Genomic DNA, 24,121 nt, shown 5'->3' with positions numbered 1-24,121 from the left:
TGCCCGTTTGTTTTATTATCCGTGAAAAGCCCCTGACGTCAAAAGGATAATTAAGTAATTCTGATTATTATAAGGAGAACTGAAATGTTGATCACATGATTGATTTCCAGTACCAGCTCCGTTCTCCTGCAGTGCCAATAGCCATCGCTCCATACTGTACGAACTCTCAGGAAACCAGGCCAGTTACATGTTTCCTTTGCCTGATGACGAGCCCACGAAGTGTGTCTGGCGATTCAAGATAAGCTCTGAATGTAAGCTGTCGTTTGATTCATTCAATCTGTCGGATTCCAAGAATTGCGCTTATGACTATGTGAAGATACACCGCGCAAGGTATTGTGGAACAAATAGACCTTCAACTGTTGCACCAGAAGGCTCTGAAATAAGCATTAGTTTCAAGTTCAACGGGAAGACAAGGTACCCTGGATTCAAGAGAAGTTCTACATCAAAACGTGAGTACTCATTCTGAAATCCTAATTTGTTAATTATACAGGTGCAGTTTTCATTAAGTGGATGCCTACCATTTTAACAACCCCCATCCCCCGGGCGGGGGGGGGGGGGGGGGGTTGCAGTATGATGTGTTCGGATGCTTTAGTTAAAATTGAAGTCTCGGAAAGGTTTAGTAAGTGGAATCTTATTCCCCGAATTTAGTAGCTGTAGTTGGCTATACGAAAATGCTAGCCGAACTAACGTTTCGCATTTTTAACAACATTACCCCTTCGCAAACAAAGGGAATTACTTTGCCAATTACTTACATTCAATTACTTGCCAAAGGGAATTACTTTTCCCATCGTGGTTCTGTAGGTTAGATGGTAGATCGGTGACTAGTCACCCACCTAATGTCGTGGGGTTGAATCCTACATGGCCAACCGCAACTTTTGCGGTGGTCAGAATTTTCAAGCCACTTTGACCATTTCCTTGCATGCGGACATGCTTGGCTACTTTTCATTTTGTAATCTTTACCTCAAGTTGCCCTGTAATCGCATTTTTCTCCTGGGCCGAGTTTTTCAAAGCCCGATTACTAAGCTAATCCTGGATTAACAAGAGCTTTGGTTCGAGTCTTTTTAGTAATCCGTAAGGATTTGTCCAAAAGATTTTTGTCCCTCAGTTTTGAATTAGACTTTTCTTTACCAGTTAGATTAAAATGAGCCTTTAAAATAATTATTAATGAGCGAGTTGAAACCTCGGTTAACTTTTAATCTTGGATTTAGCGTTTATCCGCTTCCAAACAACACGGCCCGGATGTATTTTCTTTTTAATAATAATAATTAATATTTTAAATGACAAGCAAAACTGACACTAATTACTTACACAACTTACATCACATTTTCTCCTGATGTATTATTATTTCTCCCCAGCAACAAAAGGCGATATTTTGAAGATTGCAGGAATTTCTCTTGGGGGATTTACAATTTTTTCTGTGTGTACCTTTGCCTGCTACAACTGCATTAAGTCAGACGATGAGGAGGAAGACACTTGCGAAACCATGGTAACTGAATGTGATCGGAATTCAAGCGAAGAAGAAACTGTAGTTAAGCTTGGCACTAAAACAGTTTGAACGGTAAGGTCACGCCGGCTGGATGGGGCAGAGGAATAGCCTGCGTGCGAATTTAGCCGCCTTTTATTGCTCACGGCCGTTGGGTGGCTGGGAGCAATGAAAGGCAGCTGTATTCGCAGCGGCTTAGCAGAGAGGAAAACAGCGTCCTTTATATAAGATTAGCACAAGGATCCTAATGTAAAAGCTCACCGACAGAAGCTTTGTGAATTCGATGGCTACTGACTGAAAAATCTTGAAAGTTTCCCCCAAAATAAACGAGCCTTAACAGTTGCCCCTGAAAGCAATGACCTTAGCCGGCTCAATAACTTCCTGGACCTGAAACTACTTTGTGTGCATATTATGTTTCTCATTTCTTTCTCAAATTTGAAAGTTGAATTTTAAAATAATAAAAATTTTCTGCAACATATTGGCGACTTTGAGTAAAAACCAAGAGAGGTTTGTTAAGAAAAAGCGAATTTCAAACACTTTCGAGAAACGGCAACTCCCCCTTACTGGGCCTCAAAACGAAATTCAGTTTCTGTTGATTTTGAACGGTAAATTTCAACGTTTTATAATTTTATGGAACATTTAAGGAGCGATTTAAAAAAATGCACAAATTGATCGGAAAGCCTTAGTGAATTTGAAAAAAAGTTATCAGGCCAGCCGAGTTATCGGGACGCGGTTTGTCAAACAGGTCTCTTGTACCTAAAACCGATCGCGAGTAAAGATGATCCTGTTATGTGTATTTAAGACAACCATAGTCTGTCTTAGTTGTGTTTAGAGTAACTTTCCGAGTTCTGGTTTGTATATGATTATACACTTATTGATTAATTAACTTCTTGTTTCTTGTAGTTCAGTTTTTTAGTAATAGTCGACTGGTGTCTATTATCAGATATGATAACTGCTTAAACTAATGAGTAAGTAACGTTTGGCCATCCAACTAATTTAGCTCGCAAAATTATTTCGTATGGATGTTTACTATTTTGTAGTCTTCAATGAAATATTTTATATCATAAATTAAGGTGTAAGTAAATTGTTGTTCAAGTTGATTGTCCTCATCGCCAGTGTTGTTGCCCCAAGAGGTTTGTTATAGTAACTACTTAGTGTGTAAATGGCTATGAATGTATGAACCATAGATTTGAACTCCGTGTGGAAGATTTAATAGAAGAAAGATGCTTGCAGTTGTCTGGTCAGGTTTAAGCAGTTGCGAAAAGAAAGCCTGAAAAAAATTTCAAGCTTTCTTCTCGCAACTGCTTAAGTTGCGTAAACAACTGCTGGGATCTTTCTTCTATTTAAAGTAATTAGTATAGTTTCCGATTATTGTGATTAATTTAGTAGCTTTTTTCTTTCACACGGCTTATAGGAAGGCCATTTGTTTTTAATGATATGATATCGCATTTAAATAAAGGATATGATGATGATATGTTGTCATGGTTGTTGATGTTTGTATCGATACTAGAATAGCGGCGGCGTGGATCGAAGAAGGAAGGGGGCGGGGTGGAAATGAGGAATGAATTCCGGTAATATAACAAACACGAGGAAGAGTGTTTCATCCAATTTTCCAAACACCGATTTGTGGGTTGAATAAATAAGCACTGTCAAGCTTTTTACGAGATCTCCAAAGGAAGATGATACTGGAAAACTCTGTTGCCGAACATTTTAATATTAACTATATCGATTAATTTCTTTTACAACAACAAGTAGCCCTATTAACGTGACCTTCGGTCACGCTCGCGTAACGCTAGCTTTAATGTCACACAAAAAAACATAAGGCCTCTTAACAAGATTTCCGTGTGAGAGCCTCCTTGATCACTGTTATATTGGGTTATTGGTTTCACCATAATCAGATCGAGGGGCATGCACCAGTTCGCCAACTTCACCGGGCTACCGACGGCACCGCCTCCAAAAAGTAGCTATTTGCGAGTTGCTTTGAACCTTATTATGAAAGGCAGCCTAAACATCACGAAACACAGAGAGCCTCAAGTAACGGACAAAAAATAAACAACTTTGCTTTTTTATTTTGCTGGGAAGATTTTTTTCATAACTTCTACAAGGCCCGTCGACGGACCGGCAAAAATTGCAAAGCCGACTGTATTTCAAGTCGTCTTGCGGGGTATTGGGAAAAGTTTTCAATCAGCAATAACCGCGCCTCGGATGAACCTCACTGGCTACGATAATGCCACTGCGCAAAGCTGACTAGACTTTATTGGATCAGGGTTTTTTTCGAATGACACATTCTCTCACATGTGGGATGTATAAGACTTTAAAACGAGTCCTGAGTCCGATGACGACACTTACTGGGTTTTTTCTAAAAAATACAGAAATCGTTAAAAATAACAAGTTTGAGGATATTAAAGTTAGTGCTCCCAGTGTGTAACATGCTCAACAGATATAAGCATGCGCATTGAGAGTTTGAATGACTATTTAGATGGGTGCCCGATGAACATCCAGGTTTTCCCAAAGAATTCACATATACTTGTTAACTTGAGGAAGGGTACAAAGATCAACAATTTTCAAACTTATGTAACTATATTCCAGATAGGCCATCAAAATCTTCTACATCTACATTGTCTCTAACAAGGATGTCCCACAAGCGAGAGAACGCTGGGTTCCTTTTTAACCTATGAATGACACTAGCTCAAGCAGTATTGGTTATGTGCTTTTAAATTTCTCCAGTCAGGTGGACACGCCCCACAAGGGCGAATCTGCCGCTTATGAAGCCCAAGACAAATTCAAGAGAACCCTATAACATGATTTAGTATAAATATACTAGTGCTCTATCACGAATGCTGTGCTCTGATTGACTACGCTACTCGCTATCTATTCTGTGATAGATTATGAGTAGCGGTCTTCAACAAAATGGCGGCTGCTTCCTCGCGTTTTCGAAGTGTCTGCGATGAGGATATAGATAATTTACTTGTTTAGTTTTGAACGACTAGTAGATTTACACTAAAACAATTAGATTATTCGCTCTCGATTTTTTTGCACGATAGCTGATTCGGGCTGCGCCCTCATCAGCTATCACGCGATAGGAATCGAGAGCTCATAATTTAATTGTTAAATATAACAGCTTACATAAGCGATTTCATCCCGAAATGCCAAAACGAAGTCACCTCGCGCGAAACGACCTTATCCCGCATCAGAGAGGAAACTTCTGAGGATGACAGCAACAAATACTGTTCCTCAATGGATTTGATAAAACAAAAACAATTTTGATCAGCGTAAATAGTGTTTTGCCGTTCCTTTGCTTAGGCTATTACTTACTGCTGCATGTGATCCCTGCAGCTGAGAACAAAACAGTGTTTTCATCGAGGATGAAGGTTGTTCATACACCACCTTTCCTCACAGTTTAATTCTGTGCTCCTTGTAAACGGGCCCGATCTCCTTGTGTTATCCTTTCCTTAATCAATATCTATTTTTCCCTTTGTTAAATTTTTTAAAACTTAAATTTCATTTTAATTTCTATTTTTTCACTTTGGCCGGTAAAAGCTGTTCGAAAAAAAAAAAAAAAAAACCGAACGCAGCAAATATCATTTGCTTTCTCTCTTTTTCTTGTTGTTGTTGTTGTTGTTTTTTTATGGGGGGGGGGGGGGGTGGTAGGGGGGCTTTTGTGTGTGTTTTATTTCCCTTGTGTAGTTTTCATCCTTTATATTTTTCAACATTTTTTTTTGTCTGTTTTCGTTTCCCGGTTTTTGCGCCACTTATAATTACCTGTTCCATAAACTGTTGTGGCTTACACTTTGGTAAAAAAAACCTTGATACAAGCTAGCCGCTAGTGTTCCAAAGTCCAAACCGCCCCACTTCTTAGACTATTTTCCCAGTGCCATTGTGTTTTGCAGAGGACGTGCGTGGAAAGCCATCAACTGTTTGTTAGTGAAGAATCTATGGAACAAGTGGTGTGCATGCTCTAGCAAGAAATGGGAAAAGGAAAAATAAAATGATAAAAAGAAATGCTGAAAAAGTAAGAAGAGAAAAATGATTAATAAAAGACCTGTTTTCAAAGCCACTGATTTAGTGTCCATCCTGTAAAATATCAGCATGGGTAAAATTCGACTACGAAAAATAATAAAAGTTAAAAATGCATAAGTAAAGGTAAGCTTTCAGCGTCTGAACAGCGTCTAAACACGTTCATCTTCTTCTTCCGCTGAAAAGAGAACAAAAAGCACAATATTAATTAGAAGCTCATTGAAAACAAGTAATGTCTGTAGCAAATCAAACAGATAAGAATAGGCCATTTCTGAGTTGCTTTGAACCTCATTATGAAAGCGAGGCTAAGTGCAAAGTTTTTATTATGAAAATTAGTTTTCATTCACATGCAAACAAAACTAATTTTCATATGAAAAAGTTTTGCACTTAGCCTCCCTTTCATAATGAGGTTCACTGCAACTCGGAAAAGGCTTATTAAACAGTTAATATAATTTGCGACAATTTTCTCACTTGCAAAAATATGGGCTTCTACTATTTTACAAAAGACTATATTCAAATCAATGACAGACTGAAAAATTGGCACTTAAGGCGTACATGTGCAAGAGGGTACACGCTTCAGTTCCTAGCTATTAGCTATAATTTCTATCTCGTTCCCTCCCGAGTACATCTCTCGTTATTTCGACAACAGACCCAGCCATCTGAGGTCGGCAGGGCACGCCCTAATCAAGCTTTACGCACTAAAAGTGGCTTCGTTCATTTGAAGCTAAGAATTCAACTAAAATGATAGAAGGTGGATTGAATTAACTGTTTGTAGTCTAGAACTGAAGTCCGGAATATGTTTGATGTTTTGTGAATTCGCCTGACGTCACAAAATTGTTTTTGGCTAAGGAAACTTTCCCTCAATGTAAACATATGAAACATATATTTTGAACTGCGGATGAAAGCGAAAAGAAGTCTAGACCTGAGGAGGGAGGGCCTGGCAAAACTTTTTAGCTATCAAAATATTTTTCCCTCCCCTCCCCCATCTACATAAATAATGACCGGTCCCTTAGAGACTGCTTGTAAAAATATTTGTACTAAAAAATCCTCTCCTAAAGGATAAAAATCTGGTAAGAGATTTGGATTTGAAGCTTGAAGTCGGTAGACGCAGACAAATTACTGCGGAATAAAAATATGTTTTGTTGGGTGTCCTGCGCGCTCGGTCTCATTGCGTGACAAACATGATCGTCTCATTGTGCAGAAGCCTCTACTTTTTTGCGTCTTCGGGCGGCAAAATTTCTTCATCTGCGACTATAGATAATTGGATCATCGTTCTAGATCGTATAATCGAGTTACCTTATTTTCTATAGCTGTGTGGAGACTCAAACATGGTTGAATCTGTCAGGAACTGTAATGTTTCATGCAGGAGTCATACGTATGGTTGTTGATTGTGTGATTTGGTAAACATGGTCGAAGGGAAGATAACAATTTTGAAGAGAGAGTGACGATGAAAAGAAATCTACAGTCACAAGTTTTGCACGGTCAACTTGTTATGTTGACTTTCTAATTAAATACGGTGCTAAGCACTCAGATTTGCGTGGAATATTGGCTTCGACAACAGGGATTCTTATTCGATTATTTGTGTTTGTTGACAAGTGGAGTTTGATTTTCTCGACATAGAGCGTGCTTTTTTCGTGCAGAAGTTAAAAGCTCCAGACTAATTTTTATATTCTCGAAAAGAAGACCATTTCCACTAATCACAACCTTGATCTCAAGTGCTTCTGAGTTATACCGTATGGAAAAAAAGGTTTCTTGAAAAACTGCTCGAAAATAAGATTTTTTAAGTAAGAAATTTTGAGGTGATTTTCAAACTCGTGCCGTGCATTCCCATTTAAGTAAACGATCCTGGTTTTAGGCTTGAATCATTTGCCAGTGTCTCTTACAGAAATATGCCAATTTGAAAAAAAACCGTGCTTCCTTTTGCACTTTTCACGAGCGAAGTTCTTGTGTTGTTACTCGGCGCACTAATTTCCGCCATTTTGTGACGGTCGGCGCCCGTTACAGTTTTTGAGAATTTTCTGGAAAATACAAACAGCTTTTAACTAAAAATATACATCAGGTTTGTTGGCTCATCATAGGGTATCTCTGACAGAAATAAGAAGATTTTAAATTTTTGAAGCATGTGCCACATTTTACTGATATCACGCGGTCTTCGGGGAGTAGCCGAAGCTCCGAAATACCCCTAACCTTAAAATATTCCCTGGTAAAAAGTCCATACATCCTTCAGCCGGACTTGAACCAAACTGATTGCAAGGCTGAACGGCAAAGGACAAACATTCAACTAGCAGTCTTCTGGAGGGCCCTTCAACCGGGCCCTCCAGAAGACTGTTTCAATATTGGCCCGAAAAAAATCAATGCTTTTTTATACCTGGTTCAAGGACGTAAAGTACGTCTGACGCGTGTGGACCGGAAGTGCATCACTCCAATAAGCACGAGATCAATTTATTTGTGCATTGCGTGGAGTTCTCTGCATTCAAACGTTTCGTAATTGTTTCGGGACCTCAGTAATACAGTAAGCGAATAACTATAATGTACTAATTGGCCTACAAAGTTAAAGTAATAAAGTTAAAGTAATAAAGATACTCTTTTAAGACCTCAATGATATGACAAACAGCACAAACATTCGATCATGCAAGGGGTACTCAACAGATGCTTGAGTAGGGAGGTGCGGCCCGGGCGTTCAAACCCTCACCCTGTTTAAGACACGATTATCTGATTTCCCCATCCCGTTTAAGGCAGAATTCAAAATTTTCAGACGCTTTCTAAGACATTTAACCCAAATTCATACCCTGTTTAAGACTAGAATGAAATAAGAATACACTAGTTTCTTACTGTATTTTAATGCATCGGCTGATAACAATCTACTTACGACATCAGAATCACTGAGCTGTTTACGCTATTTACTCGGTATGCATCGAGCACTGAACATCAGTTCCTTTGTTTAAGCCATTAGGTCATGTAGCGATACCCTGTTTATTACAGAAGACAAAGACAAAACACCCTGAAAACCATACCCTATCGGGCCGCACGTCCCCGTTAAGGCCACATAAGGGAGTACCCCCCTCCCCCCCGCGGGAATGCAAGTAACATACAATTATAATTAGGAACTTCCATAATCGTTTTACTCTGGAAAGTTCGAATTTCGAACATTCTGGCCTACAATTAAAAGCAATACAATGGCTTTATGTAAACAGGGAGGCCTAGTAACCGCCATCTTTAAGTAACTTTTACACCGTTGATAGATGGATAGAGCAACGCTAGTAACATAATACCATCATATGATAGACAACACAAAATTCGATCATGCAACTAACATGCAATTATAGAAATTAATGTTGCCACATTGTTAGGATTTTTAAGAAGATTACGACATGTTTTAATTTGTAAGAGTCATGTTTCTTTGTTACAAACATCATCGTCAGTTACAGAATAAAAAAAAAAAAACGGTTAGGACTATATAACAACTCGCGAAACATGCATAATTAATTATGATTAAGTGACAAAAATAGAGAACATATTTCAGTGAGTAAGGGGCGGAACATTAGAAATCACGGGGGGGGGGGGGGTCAAAATTTTTCAGTGGATGAATTTTTTTTAGTCCAATTTGTCTGCACGTTTTTTTTTTCAACGTGGAACTTTTCAACAGAACTTCTTTTAATATTAAAGGCATACATAGCTCCGCATAGATTAATTACAGTACCGCTCAAGGTGACAGTCTCTTTGGAGTCTTGATTTTCGCGAAATTCGAGTATCGCGATTAGGAAAGAAATGAGCTACTATAAACGGTGTCGCACCTCATGCCTCAAGGGGCGTTTTTTCACTTGTCAAGGAAACTCGGCTTCGTCGTGTTGGTTGATACTATTGTTTACAGTTGAACGCAAGGCGAAAGTGCGAGAAGTTCGAAGGCAATTAGATATAGTACGTATATTCGGTGTTGTTTTTTCGGTCGAAGATAAAAACGTCCTGTCCAATCGTGCTTCAAAGAGTCCACTGCCAGATTTACTTCCAAAAAGCACAGGTTGTGTTTCTCTTGGAATGCCTACAAGAGCCGTTTGATGTTTTAACTGTTGAACGCTTGACCTACAGGATTTTTCCCTGCGGTGTGCAATGCAGGGTGGGGGCGCTTGAAAGAGCCATTGTCCACTGGTACTTGTTATTACACAGACAAAGCAACATTAAGTATAAATCCCACCTTGCAAGGCCACATCAAACAGCAATGTATACACAGTGGGACAGGTTCTTAGACTGGACAGGCTTTTTTCCTTTTCTGGTATGTAGCCTTGGATTTGGCTGTTATTAAAGCAATGCTCCTTTTTTGTCTGATTTGGTTGTCTGTTCCAGCACATTTTTAAGGGATGCATTGTGCCATTAAAGAAAGAAAAACACAGCCAAATCTGAACGAATATGGCTATTGAAAAGTCAAATTTTTAGAATTTGAACCACAGCAAGTATTTTCCAGTCCTTCAATATTTTCCAGTCCTTCAATATTTTTGTTACCCAAGTTGTTGAAAGTTTAAAGTACAGCTGAATACATATAGTAAGATTATTTTATTTGATTAATTGTTATTTAATATATATTAATCATATTACTTGAATTTTAATATTTAAAATGGTTGTTGGGATGATGTAATGAATTTTTTGCAACATCCAAACAAGATATAAATGGTTTGTGAGTGACTTTGGCTCCTAACTTGTTTAATATTGTTATGGTTTCAAAAGAAATATTGTTGAAGGTTCGTTATAGTAAAATTATTTTATTTTTCTTCTACATTTGAAATATGGTTCTCCGTAAATGAGCAGGAGATCAGACGGTGTAATCTGTTGCATTGTCACTTCTAAAAACATCAATACATGCAAAATTTGTTCAAATGATAGTTGAGCAGGTTATACAGTCGAACTTGTATTAAGCGGCACCGTATTTATAATAAGAGGTTACCCTCTATTAAGCGGTCAGTTGTCAAAGTCCCGAAAATTACTTCCCTTATTTACTAGACTGTAATCCTGACCTGTATTAAACGGTCACCTCTATTACACCTGTAAGCGGTGTAATGGTATGGTAACAAATAGCGTGCCAGGCAATTGATCTTTTAATGAGCTGCACAATCGTGGCGTTAATGTTTTACTAGTCTGTTTCAATACCATGCTCTCCTTTGTCATACCATTTTATTGCCGAACTTTCTCAACCAAGTAAGTGATGTTTTCTGTGCAACCTGTATTTTAATACAGGTTGCAGTATCCTTGATATGTACCGTTAAAACTACTTGACGCTGTGTTGTGATATCGTTCTTTGGTTCAGTTTACTGCAGGAATTTTTTTTCAAGGGTCAACTGCTGGCAGGAATTTTTGTTTAGGTAATTTTCCTTTGCAGGAATTTTTTTTGGGAATTGTCACCCCCCCCCCCCCCCCTTCACCTCCCGTGATTTCTAATGGTCCGCCCCTAACAAAGTAAAGAAAATAAAGCCTAAAGCGTAAGTGCCAGGTTGAATGATGAACTTGTCGATTTAAATTGGGCTTTTCCCAATTTATATACATAGCCTCCTTAAGTTTAAGTTGAAATTTAGTTGGGGCGGAATCAAGGATTTCGAAACTCTGAACTTGTTCTTGTAGTTGTTTAGTGTGAACAAAAGGCCTATCTGTCACGATTTTTAGATCGAAACCATTTGGAACCGATCCCGTGTGAACATTACCTTAGATACTGTGCATGCGTGAAAAACGAGAAGAGATTCCCCGCTTATTATATTAACAATAACACCAAAGAAAACGTCACTTGAAAATAACTTTACTTCATTCGAGTTTCGTATTTTCTGGCCTGCTTTAAACGTTACGGGCATTCACCTTTCAAACCGTTGTATCACTCACAAACCGGTCTAGGCGGGCAACCCTTATATAACTTATATAACACTAAAAACTTTACCTTTCAGTTATCACAAGGTACGATAAAAAGTCCCATGTTGTCACAAATCACAAGACAAACAACACAAAACTCGAACACAGGATTAAATTAATGTTGCCAAAAGCGTTTTAACCTTGAAAGTGCGTGCATCGATACTTTTCTCAGTATCCAGTTTTCAAACAATCAGGCAAGAAGTTCGCACCAGATCGTTGTGCAAGAATGTCCGCTGCAAAAGGCGAGGTACAGGCTGTAAATCGAAAACTACTAAGGCGACTTTCCTTTATTTCAGTTATTTTAGTTGGTTTTTTCCATTACTTGTTCCTCTTTGTTGTTGTTTGTGCAGATTGTGCTCCAAGAGGAAATCCCACCCGAAATGGTCGAAGAGGAATCGAAAACAACAACTAAGTCCAAAGGTAAACTGTAAATAGTTTTTAAAAGCTAAGGAAAACGTCAAGAAAGAAAATTCCTAGTAGCCAGACATCGACATTTAATTTACAAACTAACCACAGAATCCTCTGGGGCTCTGCCAAGTGCGTTACCTAAAGTAAAACTGATTATTATCAACGACTCCTTCTGAAAATGAAAAGCTGGTTTAGTAACTTAGAACCATGAAGCGTCACTCAACCTTTGCATACATAGCATAATGGGGTCGACAGGCCTGCGCGACTCTCATGTGCGTCGGTTTAGCCTAAATAAGAGTTTTGCTCTCACGGGTATGTCTTCCAGAGAACACCCTTTTCTCTATGAAAAGAGCGGTGCTCCCTGTAAATTTTCTTTTAGCGCTTGATTTTCTTCTTCTTTTTTTTTTAATCACCTTTATTTTGTTTCTTTTCAAAGGATATTTGCAATAATAGAGTGCTCCCTGTAAATTTTCTTTAAGGGCTTGATTTTCTTCTTATTAAATGCATATATGCCATCTATGATTTGGAGGATTTGCGCGATAGACACTGAACAAAGCCATGTGTAGGATAGGATTTGAACCGTGTAATAACTATACATTATCTTGCAGCTTTTGTCAGATTACCGGGCCTGGCTATTTGCTTTTGTTGCAAGATGCTGTGCTTCTTATCACGGTTATTTGACATTGTCCCTTGATCCGTTCTTAAGCATTGTAGCTTCTTTGAAAGCTATGCAATGCGTTAAATTGAGGGCTAAAGGCCGCTTAAGTTACGGCTGTGTGTTTTGTTGTCGCTCCGCTAAGCTCTGTAACTGTGAGGTTTGTGTTGCGGGAGCTTAGCATTTTCCTCCTTTGTTTTGGTTACGTGCTCTGGCCAGGGGCTGCTTCTAGTCCTTCGGCCGTTAGTAAATTCTGTAGCATTTAAGGTAATGGTCAGGCAAGACCGCGGTTTCGATCCTTATCTTGTGGATCTCCAGTCAGTTGCCGATTCTTCAGAAATGATAAAGATGAGTTCTCGGAATCATTTCAACAAACGCGCTCTCTTGTCAAATTATAAACCCATGGTTCGGATCGAAAACCCTGCAATTCAATTGGCTCCTTGGTTTTAGCCAATCTGGTGACTGCGAGTTCGATCCATGGTAGGGCTAAGCTTGACGTTGTGTTTTCTATGATGGCTAAAACGTTAAGTACATGAACTGCCACTTTTTTCGCGGATAAGTGTTTCCGTATAACTGTGCATATTATTTGCAGCATATAGCTCACAATGGAGACTGTATAGAGCTGTATACACCGCGAGAAGTACGTTTTTTGTCTTTGTTTTTACGGAGTTCATGTACAGTGTGTCTTTCACGACATGAAACGGGGCCTGTCTGTTAACAATCAACATAGCATAATGGGGTTGACAGGCCGTGCGCGACTCTCATTTGCGTGTTTAGCCTAAATAAGAGTTTTGCCCTCACGGGTATGTCTTCCAGAGAACACCCTTTTCTCTATGAAAAGAGCGGTGCTCCCTGTAAATTTTCTTTTAGCGCTTGATTTTCTTCTTATTAAATGCCATGTATGATTTGGAGGATTGCGCGATAGACAGTGAACAAAGCCATGTGTTTAACTGTCGCATGTGCTGTAATTGATCTCAAAGGTCATTTTGACCTCGTGTTGTTACGTTTCTGTTTAGCGACTGTTGTTCTTATGCCGTTTGTGGCATTTAGTTTAGACTGGCTCATTTCAGTGCGTCTGGTGACAGTATAGCCTCTCTTTTTATCGTTGTATTAGGATACTCATAGGATTTAAACCGTGTAATAAGTATACATTATCTTGCAGCTTTTGTCAGATTGCCGGTCCCGGCTATTTGCCTTTGTTGCAAGATGCTGTGCTTCTTATAACGGTTATTTGTCCCTTGATCCGCAAAACCGCAAACCCGATGTCCCCCTCCAACTACCTGCACTTAGAAACGACTTATTGACAACATCAACAAAACAGACAAACTGGGCCCAGTTGTTCAAAGCTCGATTAAACTAATCCTGGGTTAACGTGAACTTTGATTCAAGTTTAATTACTAATCAATAAAGATTTTTCGAGATTTCTGCCCATCAGTTTTGATTGAGACTTTCCTTTCCCTTTAGCTTGCAATTAGGCTTTAAAAGCACTTTTAAAAAGCGAGATGAAAACCTCGATTAACTTTTAATCGTAGGTTAGCGTTAATCGGCTTTCGAACAACCGGCCCTGATAGACAAATTTACCGAACAATAGACCAACAGACTTTTGACTAACAAAAGACGAATCGAAACGTACTAATCACTTTTTACAGTCTCTACAGCCAATAACATCACGGCCAACTGACAAACGACCGGTAACATCTCGGCTTCGCTGACCAATCAGGTCAACAACCAGAGAAATTTATACCATCTACTGGCGTTCCACGCCGGCTCTGAATGTGACTTCCGCTCGGGTTGTCGAAATGTCAATGTCCCCTCTTGAAAACAGTCCTTTTCAGGACTTCACTCACCCGTATGATCATAATTTACGTATACATGGTAATATCATTCTTATTATAGCCTTAACTTGAGTGGTTCTAAGCTCACAATTGTCGTAGAACTTGTCCTTACATACGCAACTTTTTGCAACGTGAATAAAAGTGTCAAGAGTGAATAACAGTTGAGTCAGCTTCATTGCGTTTAAAATAAAAATGACGTGTTAAAGTCGAACTAAAAAATAACACACTCATTGTCTTATTTCATTCTTTTCGTTTTCTTAGGTACTCTATCAAGGGTATCCAAAGTCTCCAGAGATTTGCCAGCAGCGTTTTTGATGCTGGAGATGATAAAAATAACGGACAACCCAGGGTGTCTATCCAGCTACAGCATGATTCACGAAGATAGGGTGACCGGTCGTTGGGATTAGTAGTTTGAATGGCGTAACATTATCGTTACCTTAAAAGAATGACATTGTGAAAAATGCCCAACTAATGCACGGGGAGGATACTATCACACACTTATCTACTTTTTTTTCTACTTTTTGAGCAATATCTTCATGGCTAAGGTTGAAACGGAGATTTTAAACCCAAGCGCATTAAAACCGCTCGTTTGGAAACGATATATGGACGACATATTTTCCCTATAAACTTTAAACAGAGAGGAGATAATGCAGTTCATTGAGCAAGCAAACAAACACCACCCCACAGTAAATTTACGGCTGAAATTTCAGAAACAGAAACGACATTTGTGGATACAAACATTTGTACGTAAGCACTTCAAATCTACTGACTACTGAAACATTTCAATATACGCACTTCTCTTCATGCCACCCACCAAGGGTCAAAATAAGCTTCATCAAACGCAGTTAAGAAAGTAGGTTGATTTTGTTTAAGGTGTTATTTCTCCATCAGGATATTTTTTAATCTCGGCATACTAGGTAGTGCTGGGTGGTATTGCGTTACAAAGGGAAGTACACTCTCTTTTTTTTTTATAAGAACCTTTTTGATATAAAGGAACGTCGAGGCTGAGATTAACCAAAATTTTAAGAACATATTAAGAACATTCTTCAGGCTGAGAGTCGATTAAGAACGTTTTTATTTTGCTAATCTGTATATAAAATCAAGGTAACAAATGTAAATTAACCAAAATACTGAACGGCATGTTTTGTATAACATTTATTTAACAATGGTGACACACATCTCGGTTTGTCATAATCAGCAGTTCTTGATAAAATATCTCAGACTTTGATAGGTTCTGCATTGTCGTTTACTGCAATACATGTAGTGTATACCATGTAATTTAAGAACATCTTACGAACGTTTTCAGCCTCAAATCGCAAAAGAAGAACGTTCAGCCTCAGCTCCAAAATTATACGTTCTTATAAAAAAAAAAAAAGCAGAGTGTATTCTCTTGTATGCGGCTTTGTTTTTCTGCTTAAGTGCAGACTGAGTTCCTATCTGTGAATTTGACTTCGTAGAGTTCTTTTTCAAATCTATTTGCGAACTGTAGGGGTCGCGTGGGCCCGTCAATACTTTTTACCCGGCAAGGGGAGGGGGGGGGGGGGGGGGAGGAGACTCATATGAAAGGAGCGGGGATGCTCGTCGGAAATTTTCAATTAAACCCCTAAAGGAGACCAATCTGGGCATGGCCCAAACTTTTCTGACCCCCTAAAAGAGTGTTCAGTAAAAAACCAGTGATAAACTGTGTTTGCAAGGACCACTGTGACAAAATAAAAGTACCGGATCTTGTAGTGGGCATGAAGGATCTAATCAGCAAAAAAATTGTAAAGCAAATAATCTAAAAAAAGAGCAAGGCTGATTTCACGGTCAGGGAAGTATATTTTCCAATATTTCGAAAGGCACGGCCTTTCTTCTTCAGGCTATGTTTGAGACTGACCCTGTGGCAAGATACGTTACAATTTTAAACAGTTACAATAGATACCTGAAAAAAGGCTAAAGTTACATAAACAAAAACGTTACAATTTGAAATTTGAAAATACAACTGGCAAATAGGTATAAGCTAACGTTACAACGTGGTAGACGAAAAACAAAATACGTAACAATGAGTTAATTACATAACTTAGAAAGATGAAAGACGGGAAAAATGTTTATGTCTCATCTCTCCTATTAAGATCTAAGGGTTCAATAGTTTGACCTCTGTCGATGAGGTATGCCTCTCTAGCTTTGCGTACACTGTCACGATTAGATTTGATGAGTTCGAGAGGAATTAGTAGCATGTCAGAAGCCTTATGGTCGTTAGAAAGAAAATGTTCTGAAACTGTGGTGGGTTTGGAACTGTTTGTTTGTTTGTTTGTCGACTGGTCTCCGGTGTTCGTGTATGCAAAAAGTTATGATTAGCAGTGAACTTATCAGTTAAGAGTGCTTCTTTCAGCCAGACTTTTCTGGCGGGAAATATTTTTTGGCGGCAAACTCTCATGTCACGTAAATGCTCTTGTTTATTCAAAGAGCTTGCCGAAAGTCCACTAATTGAATTTTTAAATTAAATTATTTTTTAATTCAATTATTGTTAAATTCAATTATTTTTACATTCTGAAAAGACACCACAATTTGTGGAAAAAACGAAAAGACCAATAACTTTGCTCAGATTGCTTTGATTTGCTCAGAAAAATCTCCATTCTTTCACGAAAATGATTGTCAAATTATTCTCTACAGATTGAATGAGAATATCCTGACGCGCCGTGAACAGAAAATTTTCGCGTGTTTTCTTCCTTTAATTGAATTTAAAACTCGTTCACTGCGCATGCCCGAAAGTTAACGACAGAACCGACCAACCAACCAACCAAGCGGAAAAGTCCACTATCGCTGCAAGTCGTTCATTGCGCATGCGCGCATTCACGAGTTAAAAATGAAATCTAGCCGTTAGGAGGGAGGGCCTGGCAAAAATTTTTATCTATCAAAATATTTTTCTGTCCCCTCCCCCCTCTACATAAATAATGACCGGTCCCTTAGAGACTGCTTGTAAAAATATTTGTACTAAAAAATCCCATCCTAAAGGATAAAAATCCGGTAAGAGATTTGGATTTGAAGCTTGAAGTCGGTAGACGCAGACAAACTGCCGCGGAATAAAAATATGTTTGTTGGTTGTCCTGCGCGCTCGGTCTCATTGCGTGACAAACATGATCGTCTCAACTTTTTTGCGTCTTCGGGTTGCAAAATTTCTTCATCTGCGACTATAGATAATTGAATCATTGTTCTTAATAGTATAATCGAGTTAACTTATTTTCTATAGCTGTGTGGAGACTCAAACATGGTTGAATCTGTCAGGAACTGTAATGTTTCATGCAGGAGTCACTGATACGTGTGGTTGTTGATTGCGTGATTTGGTAAACATGGTCGAAGGGAAGATAACAATTTTGAAGAGAGAGTGACGATGAAAAGAAATCCAAAGCCGCAAGTTTTGCAAAGTAAACTTGTTATGTTGACTTTCTAATCAAATACGGTGCTAAGCACTAAGATTTGCGTGGAATATTGGCTTCGATAACAGGGACTCTTATTCGATTATTTGTGTTTGTTCACAAGTGGAGTTTGATTTTGTCGACATAGAGCGTGCATTTTTCGTGCAGAAGTTAAAAGCCCCAGAATAATTTTTATATTCTTGAAAAGAACACCATTTCCACTTATCACAACCTTAATCACAAGTGCTTCTGAGTTATACCGTATGGAAGAAAGAAATTTTTGTGATTTTCAAATTCGTGTCGTGCATTCCCAATTAAGTAAACGATCCTGGTTTTAGGCTTGAATCATTTGCCAATGTCTCTTACACAAATCTACTAATTTGAAAAAACCGTGGTTCCTTTTGCGCTTTTCACGAGCGAAGTTCTTGTGTTGTTACTCGGTGCACTAATTTCCGCCATTTTATGACGGTCGGCGCCCGTTACAGTTTTAGAGAATTTTCTGGAAAATACAAACAGCTTTGAACTAAAAAGTATACATCAGGTTTGTTGGCTCATCATAGGGTACCTCTGAGAGAAATAAGAAGATTTTGAGATTTTGAAGCATGTGCCATATTTTTACTGATATCACGCAGTCTTCGGGGACATTCCCTCTTAAGCAGCTAGCGGAAGCTCCAAAATACCCCTAACCTTAAAATATACGCAGCTAAAAAGTACATATATCCTTCAGCCGGACTTGAACCAAACTGATTGCAAGGCTGAACGGCAAAGGACAAACATTCAACTAGCGCAACTAGAACCCCGGGCCCTCCGGAAGACTTGTTTAAATATTGGCCTGATAAAAATCATTGCTTTACCCGGTTCAAGGACGTAAAGTACAGTGAAGTCTGACACGTGCGGACCGGAAGTGCATCTCTCCAATTCCTGGTTTTCGCGTGACGTCACCAGATTTTAGAATTCAAAACTGGGAGGCCTACAAAATTTTTTACCTTCATTCAAGGAAAGATTACCTAAAAATGTGTCTGGTCACAATTTCTTAGCTCGATGTCGTGCTTCCTTTTGAAAATAGAACAGTTTCAATTTCCGAGTTTCCGTCGTGAGGACGGCCGTGACAAAGCTTTTCCGTATCTTAAAAATGACTCTTCGGGTGATTTTCAGCATTCTAAACAATTTAAGTTTGAGGAGAAATATTACTCTAAACATTCGAAAATTCACAAGGGCAAACAAACCTCTTTTCTGGCAAAAGTGAACTCCAGATGTTTTTTCCTATTTCCGGCCGCCATGTTTGTGCCCCTCAGAGGGACACAAACATGGCGTCTCCATACTAAGCTCTATAAATTTATGTGGAACATTTTGTCAAATAACTCGAGTACGGAATGCCGCACAGACCTGACACTTGGACAGATGCCTTATTTATTTATCCTTTATACCATGTCAATTTCTTGACTTCATTCATGGAATGGTTTCGATTTTTTTTCAATGGCGTGACAGTGAAAACCGAGAATAAGCACGAGATCAATTTATTTGTGCGTTGCGTGGAGTTCTCTGCAATCAAACTTTTCGTAATTGCTTCGGGACCTCAGTAATACAATAAGTGAATAATTATAATGTACTAATCAGCCTACAAAGTTAAAGTAATAAAGATACTCTTTTCAGACCTCAATGACATGACAAACAGCACAAAAATTCGATCATGCAATTAACATACAATTTTAATTAGGAACTTCCATAATCGTCTTACTCTGGAAAGTTCGAATGTTGAACATTCTGGCCTACAATAAAATGCAATACAATGGTTTTATTTAAACAGGGAGGCCTATTAACCTGTTACAGTCTTCCAATTTACGGCCATCTTTAAACTAGTAACTTTCAAACCGTTGATAGATGGATAGAGCAACGCTAGTAATATAATACCATCATATGATAGACAACACAAAATTCGATCATGCAACAAACATGCAATTTTAGAAATTAATGTTACCCCATTGTTAGGATTTTTAAGAAGATTACGACATGTTTTAATTTGTAAGAGTCATGTTTCTTTGTTACAAACGTCATCGTCAGTTACAGAATATTAAAAAAAAAAAACGGTTAGGACTATATAACAACTCGCGAAACATGCATAATTAATTATAAATAAGTGACAAAAATAGAGAACATATTTCAGTGAGTAACAAAGTAAAGAAAATAAAGCCTAAAGCGTAAGTGCCAGGTTGAATGATGAACTTGTTGATTTAAATTGGGCTTTTCCCAATTTATATACATAGCCTCCTTAAATTTAAGTTGAAATTTAGTGGGGGCGGAATCAAGGATTTCGAAACTCTGAACTTGTTCTTGTTGTTGTTTAGTGTGAACAAAAGGCCTATCTGTCACGATTTTAGATCGGAACCATTTGGAACCAGTCCCGTGTGAACATTAACTTAGATACTGTGCATGCGTGAAAAACGAGAAGAGATTCCCCGCCTTATTATAAGGAAACTTAAGCGACGACAATAACACCAAAGAAAACGTCACTTGAAAATAACTTTACTTCATTCGAGTTTTGAATTTTCTGGCCTGCTTTAAACGTTACGGGTATTCACCTTTCAAACCGTTGCATCACTCACAAACCGGTCTAGGCGGGCAACCCTTGTAATATAACACTAAAAACTTTACCTTTCAGTTATCACAAGGAACGATCAAAAGTCCCATGTCGAACACAGGATTAATGTTGCCAGAAGCGTTTTAACCTTGAAAGTGCGTGCATCGATACGTTTCTCAGTATCCAGTTTTCAAACAATCAGGCAAGAAGTTCGCACCATATCATTGTGCAAGCATGGCTGCTGCAAAAGGCGAGGTACAGGCTGTAAATCGAAAACTACCAAAGCGACTTTCTTTTATTTCAGTTATGTTAGTTGGTTTTTTCCATAACGTGTTCCTCTTTGTTGTTGTTTGTGCAGATTGTGCTCCAAGACGAAATCCCACCCGAAACGGTGGAAGAGGAATCGAAAACAACAACTAAGTCCAAAGGTAAACTGCAAATGGTTTTCAAAAGCTAAGGAAAACGTCAAGAAAGAAAATTCCTAGTAGCCGCACATCGACATTTAATTTACAAACGAACCACAGAATCCTCTGGGGCTCTGCCAAGTGCGTTACCTACAGTAGAAATTACTATCAATGACTCCTTCTAAAAAGCTGGTTTACTAACTTAGAACAAACGTCACTCAACCTTTGCATACAAGAGGGGGACATTGGGGGGTTCTGAACACCGCAATACCGCAAAAAAATTGACAAATACCGCAAAAAAAAAAAAAAAAAAAAAAAAAAAAAAAAAAAAAAAAGCAAAACAAACAAACCACCAAATACCGCAATACATCCAATACCTTGTCAAAAAAGGCGATAGAATACCGAAACCTCTACTCTGTTTGTTATATTTCGCGCAAATATCCGCTTAGACTTCGTTTTTCGATTGTTAAGGCAAGTTAAATTCGTTTGAGCAAAAAGAGTAACGACAGCACTAAAGAAAGACAAGTAACGTCCAGTAACTTGTTGGCTAATAGCGAACAAAAATCAACTATTTATTGTTTCACCTTTCTGATTGTGATAGAAGGGACTGCAATTTTTCTCTTTTAAACTCAATGCTAAATGTTCATTAGGAATTTATATTCTGGAGAGCCGAGTGTCTTGGTTACTGGCCTCATTTACGTTAATGCGTGCTGGCGGATGTAAATAGTCTTGACAAACGTCTTCTCTATTAGTGGTCTTACTCGCGCAACGTCTACGTCTTTCCTCTCTTTTTTACAGTCATGTACAGGGTATTTTGTGAAGGCCCAGAGGTCTAGTGAGTAGCACATTCATTTCCTTATAGACCTTATATAAAAATATCATTTCGATGTGGTTCCAGCTGCAACCTTCAATTGTTATGTGGTGATTTTGTACTTTACAAGGATCTTGTCGAAACTACAAGCTGAATTGTATACAATTGCTTGTAGAGACAATTGTAGAGACAATTCCTACTTATAATTAGGAGACGCGGCGGCCTAACGATTAGCGCACAATTGCCCGGTTCCGGAGTACTGGCCGAATACTGTATTGTGTTCTTGGGCAAGACGCTTTACTCTCACAGTGCGGCTCTCTTCACCCAGGTGTACCGATAGGTACTGGACTCCGGATCGAATGGCGTCAGTGCCGTGACTTTTAATTGGTTGTTAAAACGATCAAATTGTTATCACGTTTCATGTAATATGACTACTACAAACTCGCGTGACGGATTAGAGAGGATCTTAGAGCTGTTTGGAAGCGTTTCCGAAACGAGAAGAAACTGGAAAAGGATCGAAAAGGGTCGTAAAACACTGGAGAATAATTTTTAATACCGACCGAAACGTTAAAAAACCGAATCCCGCAGGTTTTGAGAATACCGCAATACCGCAAGTTTAGATAAGAGTTCCCGAAATACCGCATGAAAAATTGCCCAATATCGCAATACCGCAAACCCCAATGCCCCCCTCTGAACTACCTGCACTTAGAAACGACTTATTGACAACATCAACAAAACAGACAAACCGGGCCCAGTTGTTGAAAGCTTGATTAAACTAATCCTGGGTTAACGTGAACATTGATTCAAGTTTAATTACTAGTCAATAAAGATTTTTCGAGATTTCTGCCCCGCAGTTTTGACTTAGACTTTTCTTTACCTCTAGCTTGCAATTAGGCTTTAAAAGCACTTTTAAAAAGCGAGATGAAAACCTCGATTAACTTTTAATCGTAGGTTACTCGGCTTTCGAACAACCGGCCCTGATAGACAAATTTACTGAACAATAGACCAACGGACTTTTGACTAACAAAAGACGGGTCAAAACGTACTAATCTTTTTTTACAGTCTCTACAGCCAATAAAATCACGGCTAACTGACAAACGACCAATAACATCTCGGCTTCGCTGACCGATCAAGTCAACAACTGACCAGAGAAATTTATACCATCTACTGACGTTCCACACTCTGAAGATGACTTCCGCTCGGGTTGTCGAAATGTCAGTCAATGTCCCCTCAAACAGTCCTTCCCAGGACTTCACTCACCCGTATGATCATAATTTACGTATACATGGTAATATCATTCTTATTAGCCTTAACTTGAGTGGTCCTAAGCTCTCAATCGTCGTAGAACTTGTCCTTACATACGCAACTTTCTGTAACAGAAATAAAAGTGTCGAGAGTCTGTCTCACCATTCAAGGTGAATAACATTAGAGTTTCTTCATTGCGTTTAAAACAAAAATGACGCGTTAAAGTTGAACCAAAAATTAGCACACCCATTGTCTTATTTCATTCTTTTCGGTTTCTTAGGTCCGTTATCAAGGGTGTCTAAAGTCTCCGGAGATTTGCCTGCAGCGTTTTTGATGCTGGAGAAGATAAAAGTGCCGAACAAACCAGGGTGTCTATCCAGCTACATGTACACCCTGTTTAACGAAGATAGGGGGACCTATCGTTGGGATTAGTAGTTTGAATGGCATAACATGCATTATCGTTACCTTAAAGAATTGATGATTTCTTCACAAATTTTCATGGAAATTCCCGCCGCAGTTTTAATCGAACAGTCTTAAAGCACGTTAGCGTGTTTAATCACAGGAGCTTGTAAAAGAAAGAAAGAATGAAATTAAAAGATTCAAGTTACGATTTCGTTTGCTGTTGTTTTGTATCCTGTGCATTTGCGTCCAAGATGGTAGACCCAAAAGCACAGCAGTCTTGTGCTAGCTCTTTTATGCCCGAGCGGATCTGAGGCTGATTGTTTAACTAGTGGATAATGTTTTGATCCACTTTGTCAGAGTCACTATCCGCAAGGCCGGATTAAGATGTGGTAATTTCAGTGTAAGCCTATGAAAACTAGAACTTGTCGTCGAAATTGTAGAGCCGGGTTCCACTGTATGTGCATGGAAAATGTTCACGCCAATCAATCTTGTAAAAAAATACAGATAATCAATAGTACTTTTATTCGGTTGAAAATGTCGCCGCGGTTTTCTTAAGTCTCTTTGATCATCGTCCAGTCATATGACACTTGCAGTTATTTTCTGCATTTATGTATCACTAGATTTTGCACTTTACCTCATTGTTTTGGCCGAACTTCTATAACGCGTCTTGTGCCCGTCTTTATACTATACTAAGACGCATTTTTAATACCATACGAACTACAAATGTTTGCTCAAGTTCGTCTAGACGGGTAATGTGTCCTCTAGAATAAAAATAGGGATTGAAACGTTCGACGTTGTTGTGAGGTGAAATTCACGATTCTATCAAATGCCTGGCACCCGGAACAGACGATGACATTGTGAAAAATGCCCAACTAATGCACGGGGAGGATACTATCACATACTCATCTACTTTTTTTTCTACTCTTTAAACAATATCTTCATGGTTAAGGTTGAAACAGAGATTTTAAGCCGAAGCGCATTAAAAACGCTCGTTTGGAAACG

The 24,121-nt window shown here is 38.7% G+C and overlaps 1 protein-coding gene, 1 long non-coding RNA gene and 1 other non-coding gene across 8 annotated transcripts in view; 2 read left to right on the top strand and 1 right to left on the bottom strand.

Annotated features, from left to right (window-relative positions):
- Nucleotides 1–24,121, top strand: part of LOC146478102 (exoskeleton protein RP43-like) — a 31,720-nt gene that overhangs the window by 6,760 nt on the left and 839 nt on the right. Inside the window, exons 5-6 of one of the 2 annotated variants that reach the window (XR_014865243.1) lie at nt 111–449; nt 1,356–2,398. Coding sequence is in view for 1 of the 2 variants with exons in the window: in XM_085112863.1 (XP_084968989.1) it covers nt 111–449; nt 1,356–1,555 (539 nt within the window). In the remaining variant the exon portion in view is untranslated. Of the gene's footprint in view, nt 1–110; nt 450–1,355; nt 2,958–24,121 lie in introns of those variants that run through there. The other variant, XM_085112863.1, reaches the window with a different exon arrangement.
- Nucleotides 3,590–3,728, bottom strand: LOC146478103 (U4 spliceosomal RNA). Its single transcript, XR_014865271.1, has one exon. It is a non-coding gene; the product is annotated as a U4 spliceosomal RNA (small nuclear RNA).
- Nucleotides 11,469–24,121, top strand: part of LOC146478098 (uncharacterized) — a 46,854-nt gene continuing 34,201 nt past the window's right edge. Inside the window, exons 1-3 of one of the 5 annotated variants that reach the window (XR_014865250.1) lie at nt 11,469–11,633; nt 11,737–11,806; nt 14,546–14,885. This is a non-coding gene — a long non-coding RNA (uncharacterized LOC146478098). Of the gene's footprint in view, nt 11,634–11,736; nt 11,807–14,545; nt 14,886–20,349; nt 20,522–20,615; nt 20,686–22,997; nt 23,326–24,121 lie in introns of those variants that run through there. The other 4 variants (XR_014865247.1, XR_014865246.1, XR_014865249.1 and 1 more) reach the window with 4 other exon arrangements.

This window comes from Pavona decussata, unplaced genomic scaffold, assembly GCF_977016875.1.
Source record: "Pavona decussata unplaced genomic scaffold, jaPavDecu1.1 SCAFFOLD_67, whole genome shotgun sequence".
Taxonomy (NCBI): Eukaryota; Metazoa; Cnidaria; class Anthozoa; order Scleractinia; family Agariciidae; genus Pavona; species Pavona decussata.
The sequence above is the reverse complement of the archived record's forward strand: the minus strand, read 5'-3'. Positions and strand labels throughout refer to the sequence as shown.